We start from the raw sequence: 20,826 nt of genomic DNA, 5'->3' as shown, positions 1-20,826 counted from the left end.
ATAACAGCTCCTTCAGTCAGTGGGGCTTTTTTTGTTGGCTTTTTAATTTTTTTTATTTTTCCTTCAGTGACTCAGTTTGCTAGAAATGTGAAATAATTTCTAACAGTATAATGAAGAAAATTGCATACATAATCATTATAATGATAATTTCTTTAGTGAGTCTCAGTGCCTCCCTACAGTAGAAATACTGAATAGAGGAGAACACTTGCATGTTTTCAAGAATGGCTAAATGCCAAATATGCACGCCTCTGCCATAGCAGAGGTTGATTTTTAGTAAATTAATGCTATTTTTTTGCTTCTCCTGTGTTTTCCTTCTATCACTTGTAGAACTGGGGAAGATCCATCTGACTACTAGTGGGAAGATGATGAAAAAAACACAACTGTTATGCTTGATTTTTATTTTTGTCTGCAAAATTAAAGCTTACTTCTAAGCTACTGCCTGAGAAATTCATTCTCTGTGGCAATAAGTTGTGTAGGCAACTGGCAAGGTAGCATATGCACAAATTAGAAATATGTTGTTAGGTGTTAATACAATAACAGGTTTCTCTTGGCACCTTCTATTAAAGAGAAGATAAAGTACCCATGAAAGTACTGCTGTTAAAAAATACTAAGCCTCTGCTGTTCGTTTCATTAGCCTCCTTGGGTAGGTTGTGATCTTAGCTGAAGAGCAGTACAAGCCAGCCCTGAAAAAAAATTGATTCCTAGAGAATAGGTCCCTGTTCCCAAAGACAAGTAAATGTCTTTTGAATGAAGCTCTTTGTACTAGTCATGTAACTATATGATTGGTCACCCCATTATGAGAGGCCTTTGATACAGTTGGTTCGTGGTTTATCAGGGGCTTCTCCTTGCTCAAAAATATTTTCTGGAGCTAAGACACAGAAAATAACGGACTAAACTTGCTTTGCAGGCTTCTTTCCCAGGAAACCTGCAACTGGTCCTTGTTCTGCGCCCAACAGGATTTTTTCATCGAGCTCTCTCGGATATTGCTTTCAAGTTCGGCAAAGATGAGTTTAAAATGAAAGTACCTGTAAGTAATCCTGTGTTTTCACTTTACTACCAGGAATCTGTAAAAGTACTTAATGTAGCCAGTAAGGACCAAAAATACCCACCAAAAAGTCTCGTTTAAAGGCAGTTCTAGCAATTTTAGCTAATTCATGATGGTTTACTCTTGAAAGAATATCTGAATTTTGAGGCAGACGCATTTCCCATGGACAAATGCTATGGTTTCTGTCATTTGAGCAAACATACAATGGATGCTTGTTGTTTTATTGCCAGTAAACCCACTGATTGTACTTTTGTTTGCAAAGCTACAGCATTCATATTTTAAAATAAACTTTGAAACTATGAGCTGATGATACAAAAGTTATCTGCTTATCAGATGTAAATTTCAAGGCTGAAAGATAGTCTTTAAGTACTTTTCCTCTGTCTTTCACTTAGTGTGGGGAATCAGTCCTTACATGACAAATCCATGTAGACACTATTATTCTCTCATGGCGACCCAGGATAACAAAGAAAAATTAGGAAGAAATGAATGTTGCTCTTAGAAAATAGCCAAGTATGGTTTATCAAGATTAAAAAAACCTGACAGTGTAATTTATGTTGTACAAACCATAAGCCTTTTTTCTAGTATGCATGGTGCTCATGTTTCTATTCAGTTACTTACATTTACATCAACTTCAACTGAAACAACTGTTAAGTTTGTTTTTCTATACCCAAAGGAAATAGTTCCATCACTTACTTCTGTATTCAGTGGCTGAAGGATGGGGCTTAGAATCCTTAACAAGGGACTTGTCACCACTGATCACGTTCACTTTTTTCTCTCCTTCTGCAGATCATAATGCTGGGCTCAGTATCAGAACTGCAGGGTTACATTGATAAGACACAATTAACAGAAGATCTTGGTGGCACCCTGGATTACTGCCATAACAGATGGCTGTCCCGTCGCACTGTAAGTCTTAGGTTTTGTTTTAACCTTTCAGTTTAATGAACCCTTCTGTTTTATACCCTGTCATTTATAAAACAGATTCCAAGTGATGCAAGTTGACTTGCTCAGAGTGAGAAGATGTTCCCAATGGTACTTAGTCATCTTAGAGAAATAATATGAGTAATAACTTGGGAGTGGTTTTCTGAACACTTGGAGCAAAGGAACTACAGTGTATTATTGTGTTGAGGTTTATTGGTTTTGCTACAAGAAGGAAAAAGCTCAAGTTGTCAAATAACTCCAGATTATAAAAATATGAAGAAGATACACCTGTTACAAGCCTAAGAAAAATATACAATTAAGGAATTAATGGTGACGGTATCTGTTGCTTGCAAAATTGTACTTTGACCATTTTTCAGTCTTCTGTTTTCATCTGTTTGGGTTTGTTTTGAGAGTTATATTTTGTGTGTATGTGTTTGTTTGTGCATATGTGTGTGATGAGCTCAAAACATCTTTAATGCTTTTTATTCTAAAAGGCTATAGAAGGTTTCGCCCAAAAGGTTAAGCAAACAGCTCAGATTCTTCAGTCCTTTGGGACTGAGCTGGCTGAAACAGAACTACCAAATGATGTGCAATCCACCAGCTCCCTTCTTGCAACACACACAGAAAAAAAGGACAAAATGAAGGTATGTAATTTTTGTAAAGACACTATCTTATAGTTAAACTGTGTTTTAAGTTATACCTAGCAACATAAATAGAAAATATGGGACATGTTAATAGAAAGTAACAATGTCAACCACTGAAATCTTGTTGAACTTACTTGATTTGATGTTAAAAATCCTTTTTGCATTCAAAAATGACATTTCTTGAGGCTAAGTTTATGTATGTACAAATGCATAATGATTTGTATGTGAAACAGTAATTTCTTTGTAAGTATGGTGTGTTTAATTTGTACTTTTGTTTGCAACAGGAAATTTGATTGTATTTGCATGCACATGAAAATATATGGCCTTTTGAAGCACGAACAAATGTTCTTTCAAATAGGCTTAAATGAAAACTATTTGGTGGTTTCAAAACTGTACATCTAAAATTTTTTAGATATTTGTAGCCTAAGGCGACACTAGAAGGCTGTCTACTGTGAAAATTCAACTCAGTTACACTGGGATCTTAAGGCGGTAACCATAGAAAAAGCTGACATTTATCATTTACTGTCTGTTGTCAAACACTACTTTTAATCAAACTGTGTTTGCTCTATTGCTGTTAAAATCCTTCTTCCAGTTTGGTGCCTTATGAAATCTGCTTAAAAAAAACCACCACACAACTACAGCTTGGGGGGTTTTGTTTTGTTTTGTAGGAGGACATCAAGGTAGCAGTAGAACAGGGAGATGATATCCTCGGAAGTATTACAAAACCAGTTACTGAGAATCCTGAATACAAACTGAATCAAGATCAGCTAGACAATCAAACAACGGTAGAAAGGTGAGAGGTGTGAAATACTGAACATGCTGCTTTTCTGGGATTTTTTGACCCCTCCTCAGCTCTTTTGCTTAGTTCCATATACATGCTTTGCAAATAAGCAAATGTTGCAATGTGAACATTATAAAATGTTTCAGAAACAACGTATCTTTTGTCAGATCTGTCCTGAGCAAAGTAATCCACTACTAGGTCACCTGGCTATAAGGAAATGGTGTTGGAGTTCTGGTACCAACAAAACAACACTGTTATTTTTCTCTTTTGTCATATTTGGACTATATAGTTGAACAGCTGTGCCTTATTTTAAAGAACATCAATGCTTTGTTTAGAGACTAAAGGAAATTTTGCTGCTGCAGGGAAGACAGGAGGGGAGGATGGAAGTAATATATCCATTCTTTTCAGTAGATTTGTCCATTTTCATCAGGTGCTTTTGAAGTGGGAGGGTTTGGGGTTTTTTTTCCTTGAAACCTGATATTTATCAACATTGTTAGTAGCCTTTAAAGGGCTACTAGGGAGTACACCACCTTTGAGGAATCTATGCAGTTTCCTATATGCTTCCTTCAGTCAGTAATAGACTTTGTTTTCCTTTGCTTCCCGCCTGTCACACACCCCCCGACACACACCTTAAATTACTGCCAGGTTTTTAGACATTATATCACCATAGGACAGATGTAAATTTTCAGAAAGCTATGAAAGCATAGCTCATTTCCCTCAGGCAGTATTCTGCATTCTTTTTTTATCTGTCATTCTGTGTTTCTATTACACTCGGGCTGACTTCTCTTTCCAAATAACTGTCCATTACAATCCACAAAGCTTGGCAGAATTCAGTTTTTTTGGTCGCTGTTGCTATCAGCTATCCAAGGACAATGGGGGCGGGGGTTGCTAATTTATCCGTAACATTCCTATTCAATACAATATCTGACAGAAGCTGGAACAAACTCTGCGTGTGTCCCTGCCTTTTTTCTAATCAGTTTTAAATTCAGAGTTTGTTTCTGGGCTACTGAAGACAAAAGCTCATTAAAATTCTGATGTGTAGCCTTCCCTGGATGTAGGCTAAGTACAGCAAAGTTCACTGTAAAAAGTCCATAGGTTATCATACTGTCAAATGCAATATTAGAAGTTAAGTTAAAAAGTAAAAGTATATAGAAATATAACTGAAGAAGGCTTTTTTCATTGTGGTACTGCTGTACGCTTGCCTGTGATATTTAAGTAGTAACTCTGCTTGGAAGAGAAGGAGCAATGGCCTTCAGGTTTATTGTGAGCTTTGCTTCAAGGAATGAAATGTAAGGGCAGCTGGCTGGTCACAGCAGTACAGATTTTTACTTTAATTTTTCCTTACAGCCCAAGGCTTGGGTTCCTCTGGGTCCTAGCCCACACACATTTGCATATTTTATTTATTTATGTGTTAGACCCAACTCCCTTTGTCCCCAGGCCAGAGCTGAGGTGCTTCAAATTACACTTGCCCATTTTTCACAACTTAATGTTTGTGTTGAGTTTCGGTTTTACATCAGTTGTTATTCTAGGAAACAATTCTGTGCAATACTAAAATGTTTCCTGTATCCAGTTTATTTGATCTGGAAAATATTGCTTTAGGGAGACTGTTTGTTTACTGTGAAAGATTGCATTGTCCCTTGAAGGTTTTACCCATCATTCTTACAGTGGGGTTTTTTTGTGTTTTGTTTTGATTTTTGTCTTTTTTTTTTTTTTAAGACTATTGGCTCAATTACACGAAACAGAAACTGCCTTTGATGAGTTTTGGATTAAGCATCAACAAAAACTTGAGCAGTGTCTGCGCCTTCGGAATTTTGAACAGAATTTCAGAGAGGTGAGAACTTCTTGGTGGCAGTCAATATTTGATAATATAGAAATGATTCAGAAGAAAATACTTCTTCTTGTTTTTGTAGTTCTTGTGTGTGTTTGAAAGCTTTCTCCAACCTTTTTCTTGTACTTGTCCTTACTTGACATACTGCTATCTTTACTCCTTTGAATTCTTGCCTATAGAGACATAACAGCTTTCCTTCTGCAGTCTTTTTTCCATGCACCCAGCAGGGTATAAGTGTTCAAAAACCTCTCTGAAACCTGTTCTGTACCATAGAAGTATGAAATGTTCCTGCAATGCTTTCATCTTGCCAATAGGCCCTTTTGTGGAACCAAGACTCAACTAAACCTTCTGGCTGGAATTTTATAAAAATTGTCTCCAACACTGTGGGTGGGAATTTGCAACCACACTGTTAGAAGCTGGGTGGAGGCTGGAGACTGAACTACAGTTTTTACAGCCAGTTTCTGATCTCACGTTGTTTCACTCACATGCTTGATGGCATCTACAGTCCCTTTATGCTGGTGTAGCTGATCTCAGAGCACAGCCACTGTGTCTTCATGACAGCAACACTCAGAAACCCTGTTGCAAGTGTCTGTCTGTCTATCTATCTCAACCAATTGCTAGGGTGGGGACTTTTGCCTCGTGTTTTGTTGGGGACATTAATTTTTGCTTTGTATTATTGTCATCTGGTAAAAGCAAGATCATAAATGTTTCCTGAGTTCCATTAGTTTTCCTGCATTTTTTTTCAGTACCAGGAAACAGGATTACTTCAATGCCTTTTCTTTGTATTTGTTTTCATTTAGAATTGGGGGTAAAGGTAGGCTCACAAAAAAAGTGATTTGTCTCTGTGCCCCAGTAACTGCATAATTTGAGTCACCTGACTGCAAATAGTTGCTATCAGCTATTTAACTGATGGGTCTCCAGAGAGGTGCAACCCTTTTCATTCATACATACCTGTGTCTCATTTCAGGTCAAAGCAGCTTTGGATATTGTGTCTGAGAGACTATCTGCTTTCACAGATGTAGGAAACAGCAGATCACATGTGGAGCATATTTTGAAAGATCTTGCCAACTTTGAAGAAAAATCATGTGTAAGAACTCTGCAAGTCTCCTTAATTTCTACCATGACAAAGCATGTGCAGAAGGGAATAGTATTTGGTTATTGAGTATGTTTTATGAGCAGAGCTTAAGCTGACAACAGGGCAGAATCAGTGTCTCAAGTAACATGCAGAAGGAATTTGGAGTAATGTCTTTAGCCATTAGAGCTGAGACTACAGAAAGGAAGAAGTCATGAAAGTTCTTGGGCATCTGGAAAAACAGGAAATCACTTTAATTTCTTAATCAAGGCACCTGTTAACTAAAGATGTATTCTTTATCAGCATGAGTATTTTACTGCATAAAAATAATATTGAAATTTTTTTCACTGATCTTGATACAAGGAAAGATTTACCTAAATCAGTGCTTGCTTTCTTAGGAAACTGTAGCAAAAGCCAGACTACTAGCCTCAGAGGGTGATGCTTTTATTCAAAGCAATCATTATGCTGTGGACTCCATTATTCCAAAATGCACTGAACTTCATCATCTCTGTGATGCCTTCACTACTGAGACAGAACGGAGGAGAAATCATCTTAACAAATCTCTGGAACTGCATGACTTACTAGAGAAGGTAAATTTTGAATGGAACAGTTGAATCTCATTTTGTTTGCTAAAACTTCAGTCAACCAGTTTTCATAATGGTAGGTAATGTTATCTTCGTGTGTTGGAAATTTCATCCTTAAGTAGCTGAATACATCATAAGTAGAGGTATGAGGTGGTTTAGGCCTCTTAGTGTTTGATGCTGACACTGGTGCATTCTGAGCCTGTTCTCTTCTCTGTTTCTAGTCTATGAAGTGGTGTGATGAAGGAATTTATCTGCTGGCTTCACAGCCTGTAGACAAGTGTCAGTCTCAGGATGGTGCAGAATCAGCATTACAGGAGATCGAGAAATTCCTGGATACTGGTGCTGGCAATAAAATCAAGGAGTTGAATAAAATTTACAGAGAGTATGCACACATCCTCAGTGAGGACCTAAAGGTACCAAAAGATGTGTATGTGTATCTGTGTGTCCATTTGTTTATTTTAGAATTGCTCTCTTGTACTGCCATTGATAAAGCTAAATAATCAGTACTAGGAGTTATACCTGGGAATTGTAAAGCCTACACATTTCCTTACCTATGTCTTGTCATATCTTTGGATGAGCATTAAGGACTTCAGAGTCTTTTAATAAGTGTTTCAGTTTTTTCAGACAGTAGGATTGCTTTTAAAGAAAAAATTCTCCTGAGTATTTGAAGTATCTTTTTTTTTTATGCAGCAAAACCATGGTACTTTCTGTCCTTGATATTTGCACACTTCTGCTTTGTAACTGCTTTTGGTTTTTTGGTGTTTTTGTTAAGAACTTGATATCCCTTTTCCTCTTGATTGATCTCTTCATGTAACAGAACCTTTAGACACTGTCAAAAAAACTTTTCCTTTTTTTAAATTGAGAACCTGAATCCCAGATTTCTCTATAACAAGCACACAAAATACTTTATGAAGTGATGTTCCAATTTTTAAATGTACTAAATGACAGTAAATTATGCCTTGTTAGGAGAGAAGAATTAGGGTAATATTTCCATACATGGTATAAAAGTAATTGCAATTTCAAATCAATATGAGCAAAATGTCAATATAACTTCTTGATAGGTCTCTGACAGGAATCTAAAAATTTTAATAAATTATTTAAGTTATTATTTTAAGTTATTTTTTATTTCTATGGCAATGGTAGGATCACGTGCAAAAGGTTTTCCAGAAGCAAGAAAGTGTGGAAGAAATGTTTCAAAAGAGACAAATAAGTCTTAAGAAACTGGCAGCTAAGCAGACACGTCCTGTTCAGCCTGTTGCACCAAGACCAGAAGCATTTGTAAAATCTCCTTGTACCTCTCCAGGTAAGTAACTGTATTAGCCTTTAATTTTTTTGTGCTATGCTGAGAAACTTAAAGAAACTTTCAGCCATAATTTGTGGTTGCACAAACATCTGTGTCAGATCTGATCAAGTTTTAATTGCTGTTTGATTCTGGTTTATCTGCTTAGGTCTTCAAAGAGAATACGTACCCAACTCAGAAAGCAGTGCACTTCGGAGGGTAAACTACAGAAGAGGAAAGGTAATTTTTTTTTTCTTTGTTTTTTTCATGTATGTACTGCTTTGAGAAAGTCATAATACAATGGAATATTCAGGAACTCTCAAGAAGGATGAGGCAATTCCACTGGAAAAGGGATGGTGTTGTCCCTATAGAAGTAACTCTGGTGAAACAGTCACGTGGTTTAAATAGAGGCTGCTTTGTTGCTGGGCTGAGTATGAGGGAAGGTAAAGTAAATAGTTGCCAGTATTAGGAAAAACGTTAAGGGCAGCAAAATATAAAATCTATGAATAGGAAACATTTATTATTTGCCAGTAGTAATTGGCTACTCTTAAAACTGGTGAGAGTGAAGAGGTAGTTCTCATTGGCTCCAAGACAGCTTCACCTGAACTAATGGGTTGCCATTCCCAAGTGGGGATGGTCTTCCTGCCCTACCTCCAGCAAGGAAAGTAACCTGATGGCAGAAACAGAAACAAATAGTTTCTCACTGGGTTAGAGAGCTGAATCAACTCAGCGAAGGTTCAGCAAAAGGCAGTGCAAGGAGAAAAGCAGGACCACATGGCCAGAACGGACAGCATTTGGAGAACAGGGTTAGTTCAAGGTGGGGTTGAAAGCAGAGCCTCTTTCTTTTTTTCAGCAAATCACATTTAAGTTTACCCATTACAGTAGGGGTTTTAAGAGTGAATCTCTGTGTCAAGAACTAGAAAGTTAGCACAGTACCTTATTTTTAGCTTGGAAAACAGACTAAGGCCAGTGTTGCCTACAAGATTATGCTGATGCTTTGATGTTGTCTTCCTGGAAAAGGGACTTTGAACCACCATCTTTTTGAAACTGGCCTCTCGTGGAGAACTTCTTGTGTCCAAATGTTGTGTGCTTCAAGATCTTCAGGATGACTTGGATTTTTTTTGGAGACTTCTTGCAAATTGCCTTAATTTTTAATAGAGTACAGCCTTTCCAGTGAAAAGGCATACTAGTAGAGCTGAGCACAAAGCTCTGTATTTTAAAGCCTTTTCCCCCCATATGTGATGCCATGATTATTTTTTTTCATTGTTTGTTTGTTTCTTTCTTTAGAGTGAAATGACTGACCTGCATCAAAGCAGAGGAGGATCTACAATGGATGATGAAGAAAACCTAGCTGTGTTACGACAGTAAGTATATTTTGATAAGCAAAAAAGCGTGCTTTTTTTCTGATTTGGTTTCAGCAAAGCCTGAGTTTGGCTAAGGATTTGATAAGACATTTCCCTGGAAGTGTCTTTGATAAGATGCTTCTCTGAAATAAGCCTCAGCGCTTTTTGAAATGCATTGCCTCTGCTCTGTACACAAAGGAAGATATTTCAATCTATCTGCAGCATTATTTATAGTTTGTGTAGTACTAGACTCTACCTTTGCTGCAGAGAGGTGATGCTATGGCAGGATAACGACATATTTTCATTTCAGAGATGACATAGTTTTGAGTAATAAGCCTCCTGTAAATCTGTTGGAGGTTTTGGTCTCCGTGCCTCAAGACTGTCTTTTTGTTGGACTCTTTTTAGTCCCTGTTTTGATAAATGTTACCAAAAATCATTTATATAAAAACTGAACAGCATCGCTTTTATTAAAGAAATAACTTGGTAGCTGCAATGCATTATAGCAGATCTTGCATTTTCACCTGTAAACTGGCTACTTATGTGATCTTTTCAGTGTTACAACCTTGTGTTACAACATACAGAATCATAAAGGAAGGGGGATGGGGGAATGTATGTTGCTTGACTGTTAGGGAAATTAAAGCAGTGTTGAGATATTTGAAGTGTGCCCTAAATGCCTCTAATTTAAAATCACCAGTGTAGTTTTAAGTCCGTGTTTGATAATCCTATGCAGTTCTAACTCCAGCTTCCGTGATACTTATGAACACAGCGTAACCAGAGTTTGTATGTACAGTGATAAAAGGCTTCACAGCTTCAATTTAGTTACTACAACACTTTAACTATTAGATTTGACTTTTTGTCTGTTTAAACACATTTTCAAAATATTTAAAATGTTTTAAAAATACTCTCAATAAGGATATATCAACTGCTGACAGAAATATCCATGAAACATCACATTTTCATGGAAATCACCTGGAAATTGTTCTTTTATTGTCTAAAGTAAAGTAGAAACACAAAGTTAATGTTGCCTCATTACTTTGCATGAGTGAATAAGCCCACCTTAATTGTTATTCTTTGTCCACAGGCATGTAATTAATGAACTTATTGAGACTGAACGAGCATATGTGGAAGAACTTCTCTGTGTTCTTGAGGTAAAGATTAAACTTTGCTGTGGCTGCTAGTGAATCTACTTGTCTTTTCCATTTCATGAATGCTCTTATGTTTTCCTTACCACTGTAAAGCCTCTGTTTGTCCTGTCAAGCAGTATGATCGTTGTATCTCTCCTTTCTCATCATATTTTCACAGGGGCAGCAATGCGCAATTTTTTTCTAGAAATATTCATACAACTAGATTTTTTTCTATCAGAAAACACAAATTGAGCAGAAAATAAGATATGACTTAGTATTTAGGTGGGACATAGGGAGATCTGTAATGGTCATTGATTCCTGCAAAAATTCTTTCCAGAATCTTGGGTCAGCTCCAGGAAGGTCATCTGTCACACAAGAATGTGAATCTACATCGAGAGAATCTTGTGTCAGAGGAGAAAATTTGTTTCTTGCATCCCTCTTTGCATGTCTTTGTCGTCTTCCACGTCTTGGTTACAACTGTGGGAACAGAATGCCTTTTAGTTTTAGTAATATCCTTGTTTGAAATCATCAAGGAAGCAAAGGTGCTCCTTTTGCTCCACACTTAAGGAGGCACAGTTGCAGTACTGCAGAGTTGCTTGCACAGTTGCACTGCACTATTCTGTTGTTCCTCAAGTTTAAGTCTTCAGATATGGATGTGTAGTATTTTCTTGTAATCCAATTTGACTGTAGGGGATGATGAAGTTGTAGATAACTAGGGTTGAACTATTTTAATCAGGATGAATTGGAATTGAGCCAAGTGAGTACTCTTAGTGTCCATACCAATGTTAAGCTCCTAGATAGGAGCTGTCTTAAGTTATTGGCCAGGATTGATAACTTCTGAGTACATACCTTCAAGTAAGGGTACTGCATGAGAGTTTTGGACTCTTGTCCTGGTTTTGCTAGTTTGTGCCTGGCTTCCTATAGCTTTATGTCCTGTGCCCAGTCCAAGTGCTAGAAGTGTTGATTACACTAGGATGGTTTGACATGTGGTAATAAGGCAAGATGTGTCTGGAGTGGACCTGAATAATAGTTTTATTCTCTGCTTTTGTATGCAATGCCATCTGTACAGTTCTAGTCCATAAAATCAAGAAGTTGAATAATTGGAGGATTTTTGGTCCTTACTGCTGCTCCTGGAGGGTTTTTGCAGAATCTTTCTATGCCCATAGTATTACTCTTGTTTTCCATAGAGTGTAGTGCAACCCTTGTCTTGCTAGGCCAAGCTGTCTTGGTTTTCTGCCAGAGTGATAAACTCTTTAGTTCTCTGACCATGCCAGGCACACTTCTCTGTGACTCCTTGCTGTTTGGGATTCCTCTCTCTTGAACTTGGGTTATTGGGGCTGCCAGCAGTAATTCTGGATCAATACATGCTGAGGTATGATTCAATGGCAGTCTTCCAGCTTTCGAGTAATTCTTGTTATTAATCCATAGTTCTGGCTGTTCACCCAGTTTCTTTGTTTCTCCTATTCTAATAGTCTTTCCATTTTACATGTAAAATAACCTGATACTCCTTTGTAGGGACAGTGTCTCTTCTTATTATGTCATGTTTATTTGCCATACATCTTCTGTCTGCCAAGGATTCTGATAGAAAAAAAAGCAAGGTAGTTCCTAAGATTGATTATTGGGAAACTGCTATCACTACTTTTATGCAAGTTTGGTCATTTTTCTTTTATTAAAAACCACAATCATCCCACTTTAGTCTGTGAAATTCAGTAATTTTTACTGGGAAAAAATACTGGACTAGTCTGGTTTTAGGTATTGAATTCTGCACCTTTTTTCGTCTACTTTGATGCTTTTAGAACAGCTTTCAAATACATTTCCTTACCTATGTCTTGTCATATTTTTGGATGAACATTAAGGATTTTAGAGTCTTTTAATAAGAAAGACTAAGCAAAACCTTTTATATTCTTTAAGTAAGATTAAATAATCTCTGTGGCTGCATAAAGTAGCTTGCTCTCTCCTTAAAACACAACTACTGCATAAGTAGTAAAACATGAAGGTTTCATATTAAATTTTAAAAATAAGTACTACATCAGCCTCAGGTGGAAAAAAGTTGACAAAAGTTTTTTGTCAATGTGTGGATTTCATGCTTTTGTTCTTTCAAAATTCTAAAGTAATCAGCTCTGTCAGGCTTCTTTTCAACTCAATTAAATTAGGTATCCCGTCTTTATGCCAACATTGACTATGCTGCTATGTTCAGCATCATCTTTACTTCAACTGGAAAAGAATCATTCTCCTTATGTATCTCTTCATATGAACTGCATGGTCACTGCAGTTGTTCCTTCCCTGTTACAAATGTTTAGCTTCTTCATTTTATATGGATTATTTTTATAATTTTTAAGGCTGTACCTTTTTTATTTATTTATTTATTCTACCCTCTCTCTTTCAGACTCTGCATCTTTCTGTTTGGGGTAGAGATATGGGGGGGACCAATAGTTAACTATCTATTAGCTCCAGCATCTTTGCCTAGACCACTGGTTTTTTTCCTTTTTTTTTAATGTGGTGATTGAGGAAAAAATATCAAGATTTTTAAAGGGATGATTCTGATTTTTTAAAAAAAATTAGTCACTGTCCTATCCAAATGCTTGAAATCTTCAGGTTAGCTGACTTTACTAGCTAGTTCTACTTTTTGTACTTTGGACCACACTTTGAAATTCCTAATTGTAGGTGCACTTTTGCTTATCCTTTCTTTTAATTTGTCAGTTTGTTATAATTTGGTGTAGTTTATTATAATCAGTGTGACTAATGTAATGATCACCGTGTGTTTAAAAAAATTAAAAAAACAAACAAGAACCAAACCACAAGAGTACATTTCTAAATGTACTTACATTAAGAAATCTGCTTTTAATGCAAGTACTCGAGCATTCTTGCACTTTTCTGGTTGATTGATTGGGGATGTTTTGGTGGGGGCTGGGGGTGGGTGGGAGTGTTTAGGGTTTTTTTGGTGTTTTGAGAGAACACCGATTAGTGACCTTGGGACCAGAGGAGAACACAGTCTTGGGCTAAAGCCACCTTTGTACTCTTGTGCCAGATAAACAGATGTGTGCTTATATGACAAATGGAAGATGTTAGAATCTAAAGTTATGACTTTTGGTACCAAAGCTAATGGAAGTGCTTTGAAAGTAGAATTTGTAGCTCAATGATTTCTGTTACCTGCAGAGATAACCACAGTCAGCTTGTTCCTTCATACAGACGGCTGAGACAGGCATGAAGGTTTGTGTGTGTACTGGAATTGTGGCTTTAAACTCAGATGTGTAAAGCCTTAACAGGAAGAGTATGAACTATAGTTTGTAAGCAGTATGGGACTACAGAGCCTTTCCTTGGTGAAAATGATTGTGAAATTTTTCATCCTTGCTTAACTAGAATCACAGGAATTATTAAAGTGTCTTTCTAAAAACTGTGTGTGTATCTGACTGGGCTGATGGAAAAACAGATTTTGTATGTTTCTTTCATGATTAATACTGAGCTCTTTCTTCGCTGTCAGGCTGAAGGCAGACTGCCATGTCAGAGAGGGGAGTACTGCAAGTAAAGGGAGAAAATCATCGTACCTCTCTCCTGTGTTGCAGGGTTATGCTGCAGAGATGGACAACCCCTTAATGGCTCATCTCATTTCACCAGAACTCCAAAATAAGAAGGATATCTTGTTTGGGAATATGGAAGAAATTTATCACTTTCACAACAGGTGGGAATTTGCATTCAGATCTAAAAATAGCTTTTGCATGGGATTCTTTACTTTTTAATTTTTTTACATTGCTAAAAGAGCCTTACTGAGTTCTACTTGTCTGTCTACTCATCAACATTTGTATTATATAGAAGAGGTAAAGCAAAATATCTATAAAAGATGAGTGAAGCTGTGTGAAACTGCATATTTGCAGTACAGAGGTAAAATTTTGCGTTGTGGTCCTCTTCCTGAAGCAAGTTATTTGGATCTGCAAGCTAATTAAAGTAAGGTTTCTTTAGGTTTCCCTTAGTTTTTTGTGATATTTGCTGTGAAAAGTAAATTACTATTCTAGACCACAGATTCTCAACTCTTAAGGGGTTGTCCCAGCTCTTACATTTGGTTGAGGCTGATTAATTTTATATCTCTATAGATGTATAAAATTAATATATATTTTTATACATTAAAAATATATATGGAGTGACCTCTGAAGTTTGAGTCCTTGCTGCTAGAGAGGTATTTCTTCACAGGATAATATTTAAATTGATAGTAAAGATAAATTGCTTTTCAAGAGAAGTTAAGCATATTAAATAGTTGTTTCTTTTTCAGGCAAAACTGGAATGGAAGCTTTAGCCACTGATTTTTTTGGGGGGAGGATGGGGTTTTTTTTCTAGATTTGGGAACATGGGGTTTGGTTGGTTTGTGGTATTTGGAAGGAAAACCCAAACACTTTGAACTGTATAAATCCTACTGCTGAATACATAAGACAGGGAAACAAAATCCTCCTTCCCTCCCCAATCTGATATTTTATTTCAGTTGTAGCAATAGTAAACTAAAAGAAATTGGTCAGAATGTTTGGTTTAATTTGCTTTGCCTTTTAAAGTACATAATCTAGAAGAATTTTGTTCAGTTTTGTAGTACATAATTACAACTGTTTCCAAAAGTTTAGAAAACAGATTGCAAGAGTGTGAACATTTATGATAACTTTTTTTAACGTGTACTCTAAGAAAATCTTCTTCCTCATAGAATATTCTTGAGAGAATTAGAAAACTATGTAGAATACCCAGAACTAGTAGGACGGTGCTTTCTGGATCAGGTACGTGTGTCATCTTTTGCTGGCACTTTGTTCATAAGCCTCTCTAGGACTGTAACATATGAGTGTGATTTTCATGTAGTAATTACCACCACATCCCTTTTGTTTGTCCTGAGCATGTAATAGGTTGAGAATGTTAACTGAGAGGTGGGGATACTTTCCCCTGTGCAGGGTAATTAATTTTGTTAGAAAAAGCTACTATCTCCTTAAAAGAAAACTGCTTTTTTAAGGTGGCAGTTAGGAAAGCGTGAAGAGGAGTCATGCACTGCATTGTTTCACATCACTATGAATGGTTTGTTTACTTGGTTAGATTTCTTTATTGGATTGTTATTATTGTTCTTTCCCGTTTTCTTTAAAGAGTACATCTCAACAGAGTATGTCCAAAATATAGAAAAATATAAAAATATAGAAATTTATGACAAAATTAAACTTTTTTAATCTGGGATTTATTAAAACATGAGTCTCACCTAAAGTATACTACAGGCTAAATATAAATGTGTTTATGGAAATCAATCTCCTGTTTTTGCTATCTATTGATGCTCTAAAGCCCCTGAGTGGAGCCATCCCTTTCTCTTCTATTTACTGGCATCCATGGAGATGCAGTTTCCTAAAACAGAGGGACAGAGGTACTTCTGTATCTGCTGTTTTCTTACCTGGTCTTTCATTTACAGCTAAGGTTACTATGGCATTTTCAACAGTATTTATCTCCTTTTCCATTCAATAAGTGCTGAAGTCATGCTATTTAGGTGCCAAAATGATAAGGAGAAACAAACTGCTTGATCTACCTTAGCGTGACTCCCAGTGAAAAACACATTCCTGAAATGAAAATGAAGAAAAAGGACAAAGTCTTTTTAAAAAGTTGCACAGAGGGACTCACGGTTGGGCATTCATAAAAATATTTTTCATATTGTAATAGAAATATATTTGTAAAAACAATATTTATTCTTTGTAAGATGCTTAACATTCAACTGAAGCAAAAAAATAATGGGAACATTTTATTCTGTTGTTCCAAGTACCAAAATAGGAGCTATTACAAAATTGGTGATTTTGCAATTCCTTGAGGCATCTCAAGCAAAAAACAATGATTCAATTTTTGTTGGTGGTGGTTTTTTTCATAACATTAGTGATTATGAAAAAAAAACTTATGAACTTTGTCTGTTAAAGTCACAAGAATTTATTAACTTTTTTCTTGTCTCCCCAATTCCAGATGGAAGACTTCCAGATTTATGAAAAATACTGTCAAAATAAACCTCGATCTGAAAGTTTGTGGAGGCAGTTTTCAGATTCTGTATTCTTTCAGGTATGCTTGCTTGAATCCCTAAAATAACAGTGGGTTTGGTTTTGTTGGGGTCTGGGTTTTTTTGGGTTTTTGTTTGGTTTATTTTTACTTAATCATCTCAAGAACAAATAACACAATTATTGATTAGTGTCCTGATGAAATTCAACACTGATTACAGGAATGTCAAAGGAAACTTGATCACAAACTCAGTTTGGACTCATACTTACTGAAACCCGTTCAAAGAATAACCAAATATCAACTCTTGCTAAAGGTATGTGTTACTGAACTATAATGCTAAGTGTGTTTTGTGCATTTGTATTTTTAAATGCTGCTTCTCTCAGCCTGCTGGAGAGAAACCTAAAACTTAGTGAGTGAATATATAAATGGAAACAGATAAATCCCAGTCCATCAGCTTTCAACGCAGTTATTTTTTCTTTTAGTCAAAAAACTACTAGTAAGCAGATGTTACACAGAGACACCTTGTGTAACTACTTTTGCCCATAGATTTCTGCTGAAGAGAAGAATGAAAAGTTGATGAGGGGAATCAGAAGGACCAAGAAACCTTTGCAACAAAGAAAAGAATATCTGAAGTACTTATTACTATTTAGTCATAATCACCCCAGTATTTGGGAGGAACTTACTTTGCTGGGTTCTGGGAAACACACTTGACAGACAGCACTTATGAAGGATGCTGTTGTCATTCACATTAACATGCTATACTGAGCAAAATGAGAGCGATATAATATCATAAATTTATTCAAATTAATGTATAATGTTTTGCCATGTTTGAAGTAAGAACTATTTCTCACACAGACACATATTTCAATGGTTGTATTTAACAGTAGCTTAAAAAATTTTCCTCGGGCCATATTTACTCTTGAGTTAAAACTGAGCTGTTAGCAGCTTTTAAAGAATTAATTACATTTAAGCTTGTGTAAAGAGAGGAGTTTCCAAATTGAGTTAAAATTTGAACATTCCTAGTTGTTGCTGTTTCCAAAGCTAAGTGTGTTGGCATTCCCTTCCGCTCAGGAAATGCTGAAGTATAGTAAGAACTGTGAAGGTGCTGAAGATCTTCAGGAAGCACTAACTTCTATACTGGGCATTCTTAAAGCAGTTAATGATTCTATGCACCAGATAGCCATTACAGGTTACGATGTGAGTAGCAGTATTTTTACTTACTTTTTAATTTCTTTTCATTTCTTTCTTAGATGTATGTAAAGCATACCCTATACTGTGTACTAATAAATAATGAGAATAATATTTTACAAAAGGTGCCTGTAAACTGAATTGTGTAATGAAAATAATGGAAAATGGATCTCTCTATACTCTTCTGAAGTTTTGTTGCTATGAATAATATTTTGCTGTATCTACCCAAGTTTTTTTCTTTGATTTGCTTGACACTGAGTTAGAAACTGAAAACCGTCTTGAAGAGTCTGGTTTAGGCTACTGCCAAATGGGAGTCACTACTAAGTTTTTATATCTATGTGTAAAAATACACCCAAAACTTCCAATTACAAAAGATAACAAAAGGCAAAAGACTATATAAGCATCTTTGGAGCAGAGTTTGGGCAAAAAACTGAAACAACCAAATATGTGTGTTGTGCTTCCCCTCTGTCTATGTGTAGTTCTCTGTATCTCTGCTACCAGTACTCTTGACTGTAAAATTCTGCCTGAACAGCATTGGCCAGTGAAAATTACTTGTAAAAATCCAACTCTAACTTTATTACATTTCCAAATCCAACATAAACACTGATGTGAGAGATTACTTGGAATGACAGACTTGTGAAGACCTGTTCAGAATGTGTGTTTTGTTTTGATGTTATCTCTTTGTAGTTATAAATATCACTTTTTTTGTTCCAGGGAAATCTGAATGAGCTGGGCAAGCTTTTAATGCAGGGATCCTTCAATGTCTGGACTGATCATAAAAAGGGTCATGCGAAGGTGAAAGATTTGGCACGTTTCAAGCCAATGCAGCGACACCTCTTCCTCCACGAGAAAGCAGTGCTGTTCTGTAAAAAGCGAGAAGAAAATGGAGAGGGATATGAGAAAGCACCTTCTTACAGCTACAAACACTCCTTAAATGTAAGACGCCAAACAGTCCAGCAAGGTCGAGGTACTGGGGGCTTAGCCTGCAGTAGGACAACATTCTAGCTTTTTCTCTGCAAAGCTGTGTTGCAGCATTGCACTGAGAACTTCACTCTTTCAGGCAAACCTGACTGGTACTGCAGGTCTGTGTTATTTTGTGTTGCTGTTTCTTAAATGGCATTTTTTGAGAAAATCCAAATGGTAATAGGGCAGCTGAATGGCAGTTGCATTAATCACACAGAAAATGTAGAGCAGGGTAGTATAAAAGAGATGTAAGAGTCCATGGTCTGGGTTTTAAGAGATATCTTACGAATCAGTCTCAAAGTAAGGTACCTAAACCTTTCTTTCCTCCAAGGTAGCCAGCACTAAAGCACTAAATCTCTTGTGTTCAACATGCAGATGATATATTATTCATTTCTTTGAGCAAGAAGCCAAATGTGGTTTTCCTTTTCAGAAATAGGGTACCATAGAATGCTAGTATCCACCTGCCTCTGTTCTTACTGTAATTACAATGTGGTAAGTGAGCTTCTGTTCTCTTTGCTTCCAGATGGCTGCAGTTGGAATAACAGAAAATGTCAAAGGTGATGCAAAAAAATTTGAAATCTGGTATAATGCAAGGGAAGAAGTTTACATTATACAGGTAAATAATATGCCATTCGGGGGGAAAAAAAAGGGAGAGAGAGAAAAAAGGGAAGCAGAAGTCTAACCCTAATCCTCTGTTATATCACTAATAGAGTGTGATGAGGAAATGTAGGAAAAAAAAAACAAACCACCACCAGATTAATTCATAAGGAAGTTTCTTAATATATTTTAATTGAAGAGTCTCCTGGGGGAAAAACAAATCACATTCTACAATATCCACAGAGGATATTGTATACACCATTACTGTAGCTGCCACTGACTCGGGCCATTTGTTGCCCAACTCTGCCAACTGCCAAGCCAAGTGGATGGCTTGGGGGAGATGGGGTTTGACTGTCACACATGCATAGCCTCTGCCTCAGTATGTTCCAGTTGCTACAACTAGTTTCTATTCACAGAAGGACTGGAGATGGAGTTTTGTCTGCCCCTCTGGAAAAATTCGTCTGAGGCTGTGCTTTGGCATCCAGCTATTTGTGTAATAAATATTCTGTGCTTGATGGCTGATTGTATTTATTTTTGGGTAGGCACCAACCCCTGAAGTTAAAACTACTTGGGTAAATGAAATAAGAAAAGTGCTGACGAGTCAACTGCAGGCATGCAGAGGTAAAATATTTTGGAGATACATATATATTTAATCTATTTTCTCTTTGAACTTCAAATCCTGCCCAGTATATCTTCCCTGTGTAGGACACAAATCTATTTTAATAGTTCTTTTTCTTTCCTCCATTACAGAAGCTAGTCAGCACAGGACACTAGAGCAAACACAGAGCTTACCTCTACCTCTACCAGCATCATCTTGTGCAAGGTAAGTATATATGTTGTCAAATCAGCCTGGCTGTCTTGTAAATATACTAATACATCTGGTTTGCATTACTTCATTAATCCTATCCCTTAATACTGGTCCTTGTGTTTTAAGGCTTTTTAGTTCTCTTCCTGCTATAAAGCTATAGAGCTTTGATTTTATACATATCCAGAACTGCTAAACTGAGCAGCAATGGCTTGGGCTTTGCCAGTTGATAGAGAATAACACAGAAAAGTCATTTTCGGTGCCAACCAAAATCCTGGTGATATTATGGGTCTGCTTGTTGAACAGCTAATTATATATGTTACAGTCCAGATAAGAGTTTTATGGAGCAGCCTTTTTCCTCCTTCATTGTTCTTTTCTTTCATGTGGATTAAACTTTTCTTTCTTTTCCAATGTCCAATGTAACCTTCCTTTGTCTTTTTCAGGGCATTATCCTTTCTATGTCCCTTGTTCTTTTTTTCCAATTTTCCTTTTTTTTTTTTACGTAAGCGATATGTAAATTTTTCCAGTGTCCCAACTCTTGAGTCAAGTTTTTCTTGTTTTGCATCTTTCACCATACCAAGCTGTATATTCTTCTGTCCCTTACCTGCTGCTCTGTCCTTGTCTGACACCTCTTCACTGCTACTCTGTTTTTTCATATGTGTATATCTAT

General features: G+C 36.6%; 1 protein-coding gene across 13 annotated transcripts in view; it reads left to right on the top strand.

Annotated features, from left to right (window-relative positions):
- MCF2L (MCF.2 cell line derived transforming sequence like) overlaps positions 1 to 20,826 on the top strand; it is a 162,017-nt gene that overhangs the window by 131,629 nt on the left and 9,562 nt on the right. For all 13 annotated transcript variants that reach the window (XM_017817370.1, XM_017817359.1, XM_017817363.1 and 10 more), the window contains 21 exons: positions 908 to 1,027; positions 1,832 to 1,948; positions 2,458 to 2,607; positions 3,276 to 3,400; positions 5,105 to 5,219; positions 6,184 to 6,303; positions 6,687 to 6,878; positions 7,094 to 7,285; positions 8,016 to 8,175; positions 8,321 to 8,391; positions 9,439 to 9,515; positions 10,576 to 10,642; positions 14,182 to 14,297; positions 15,300 to 15,369; positions 16,574 to 16,666; positions 16,824 to 16,916; positions 17,675 to 17,800; positions 18,506 to 18,727; positions 19,278 to 19,370; positions 19,894 to 19,972; positions 20,102 to 20,174. In XM_017817370.1, the coding sequence (XP_017672859.1) occupies positions 908 to 1,027; positions 1,832 to 1,948; positions 2,458 to 2,607; positions 3,276 to 3,400; positions 5,105 to 5,219; positions 6,184 to 6,303; positions 6,687 to 6,878; positions 7,094 to 7,285; positions 8,016 to 8,175; positions 8,321 to 8,391; positions 9,439 to 9,515; positions 10,576 to 10,642; positions 14,182 to 14,297; positions 15,300 to 15,369; positions 16,574 to 16,666; positions 16,824 to 16,916; positions 17,675 to 17,800; positions 18,506 to 18,727; positions 19,278 to 19,370; positions 19,894 to 19,972; positions 20,102 to 20,174 (2,471 nt within the window). The remainder of the gene's footprint in view (positions 1 to 907; positions 1,028 to 1,831; positions 1,949 to 2,457; positions 2,608 to 3,275; positions 3,401 to 5,104; positions 5,220 to 6,183; positions 6,304 to 6,686; positions 6,879 to 7,093; positions 7,286 to 8,015; positions 8,176 to 8,320; positions 8,392 to 9,438; positions 9,516 to 10,575; positions 10,643 to 14,181; positions 14,298 to 15,299; positions 15,370 to 16,573; positions 16,667 to 16,823; positions 16,917 to 17,674; positions 17,801 to 18,505; positions 18,728 to 19,277; positions 19,371 to 19,893; positions 19,973 to 20,101; positions 20,175 to 20,826) is intronic.

This window comes from Lepidothrix coronata, unplaced genomic scaffold (assembly GCF_001604755.1).
Source record: "Lepidothrix coronata isolate B3197 unplaced genomic scaffold, Lepidothrix_coronata-1.0 Scaffold60, whole genome shotgun sequence".
Taxonomy (NCBI): domain Eukaryota; kingdom Metazoa; phylum Chordata; class Aves; order Passeriformes; family Pipridae; genus Lepidothrix; species Lepidothrix coronata.
This window is presented reverse-complemented; position numbering and strand designations above follow the sequence as displayed.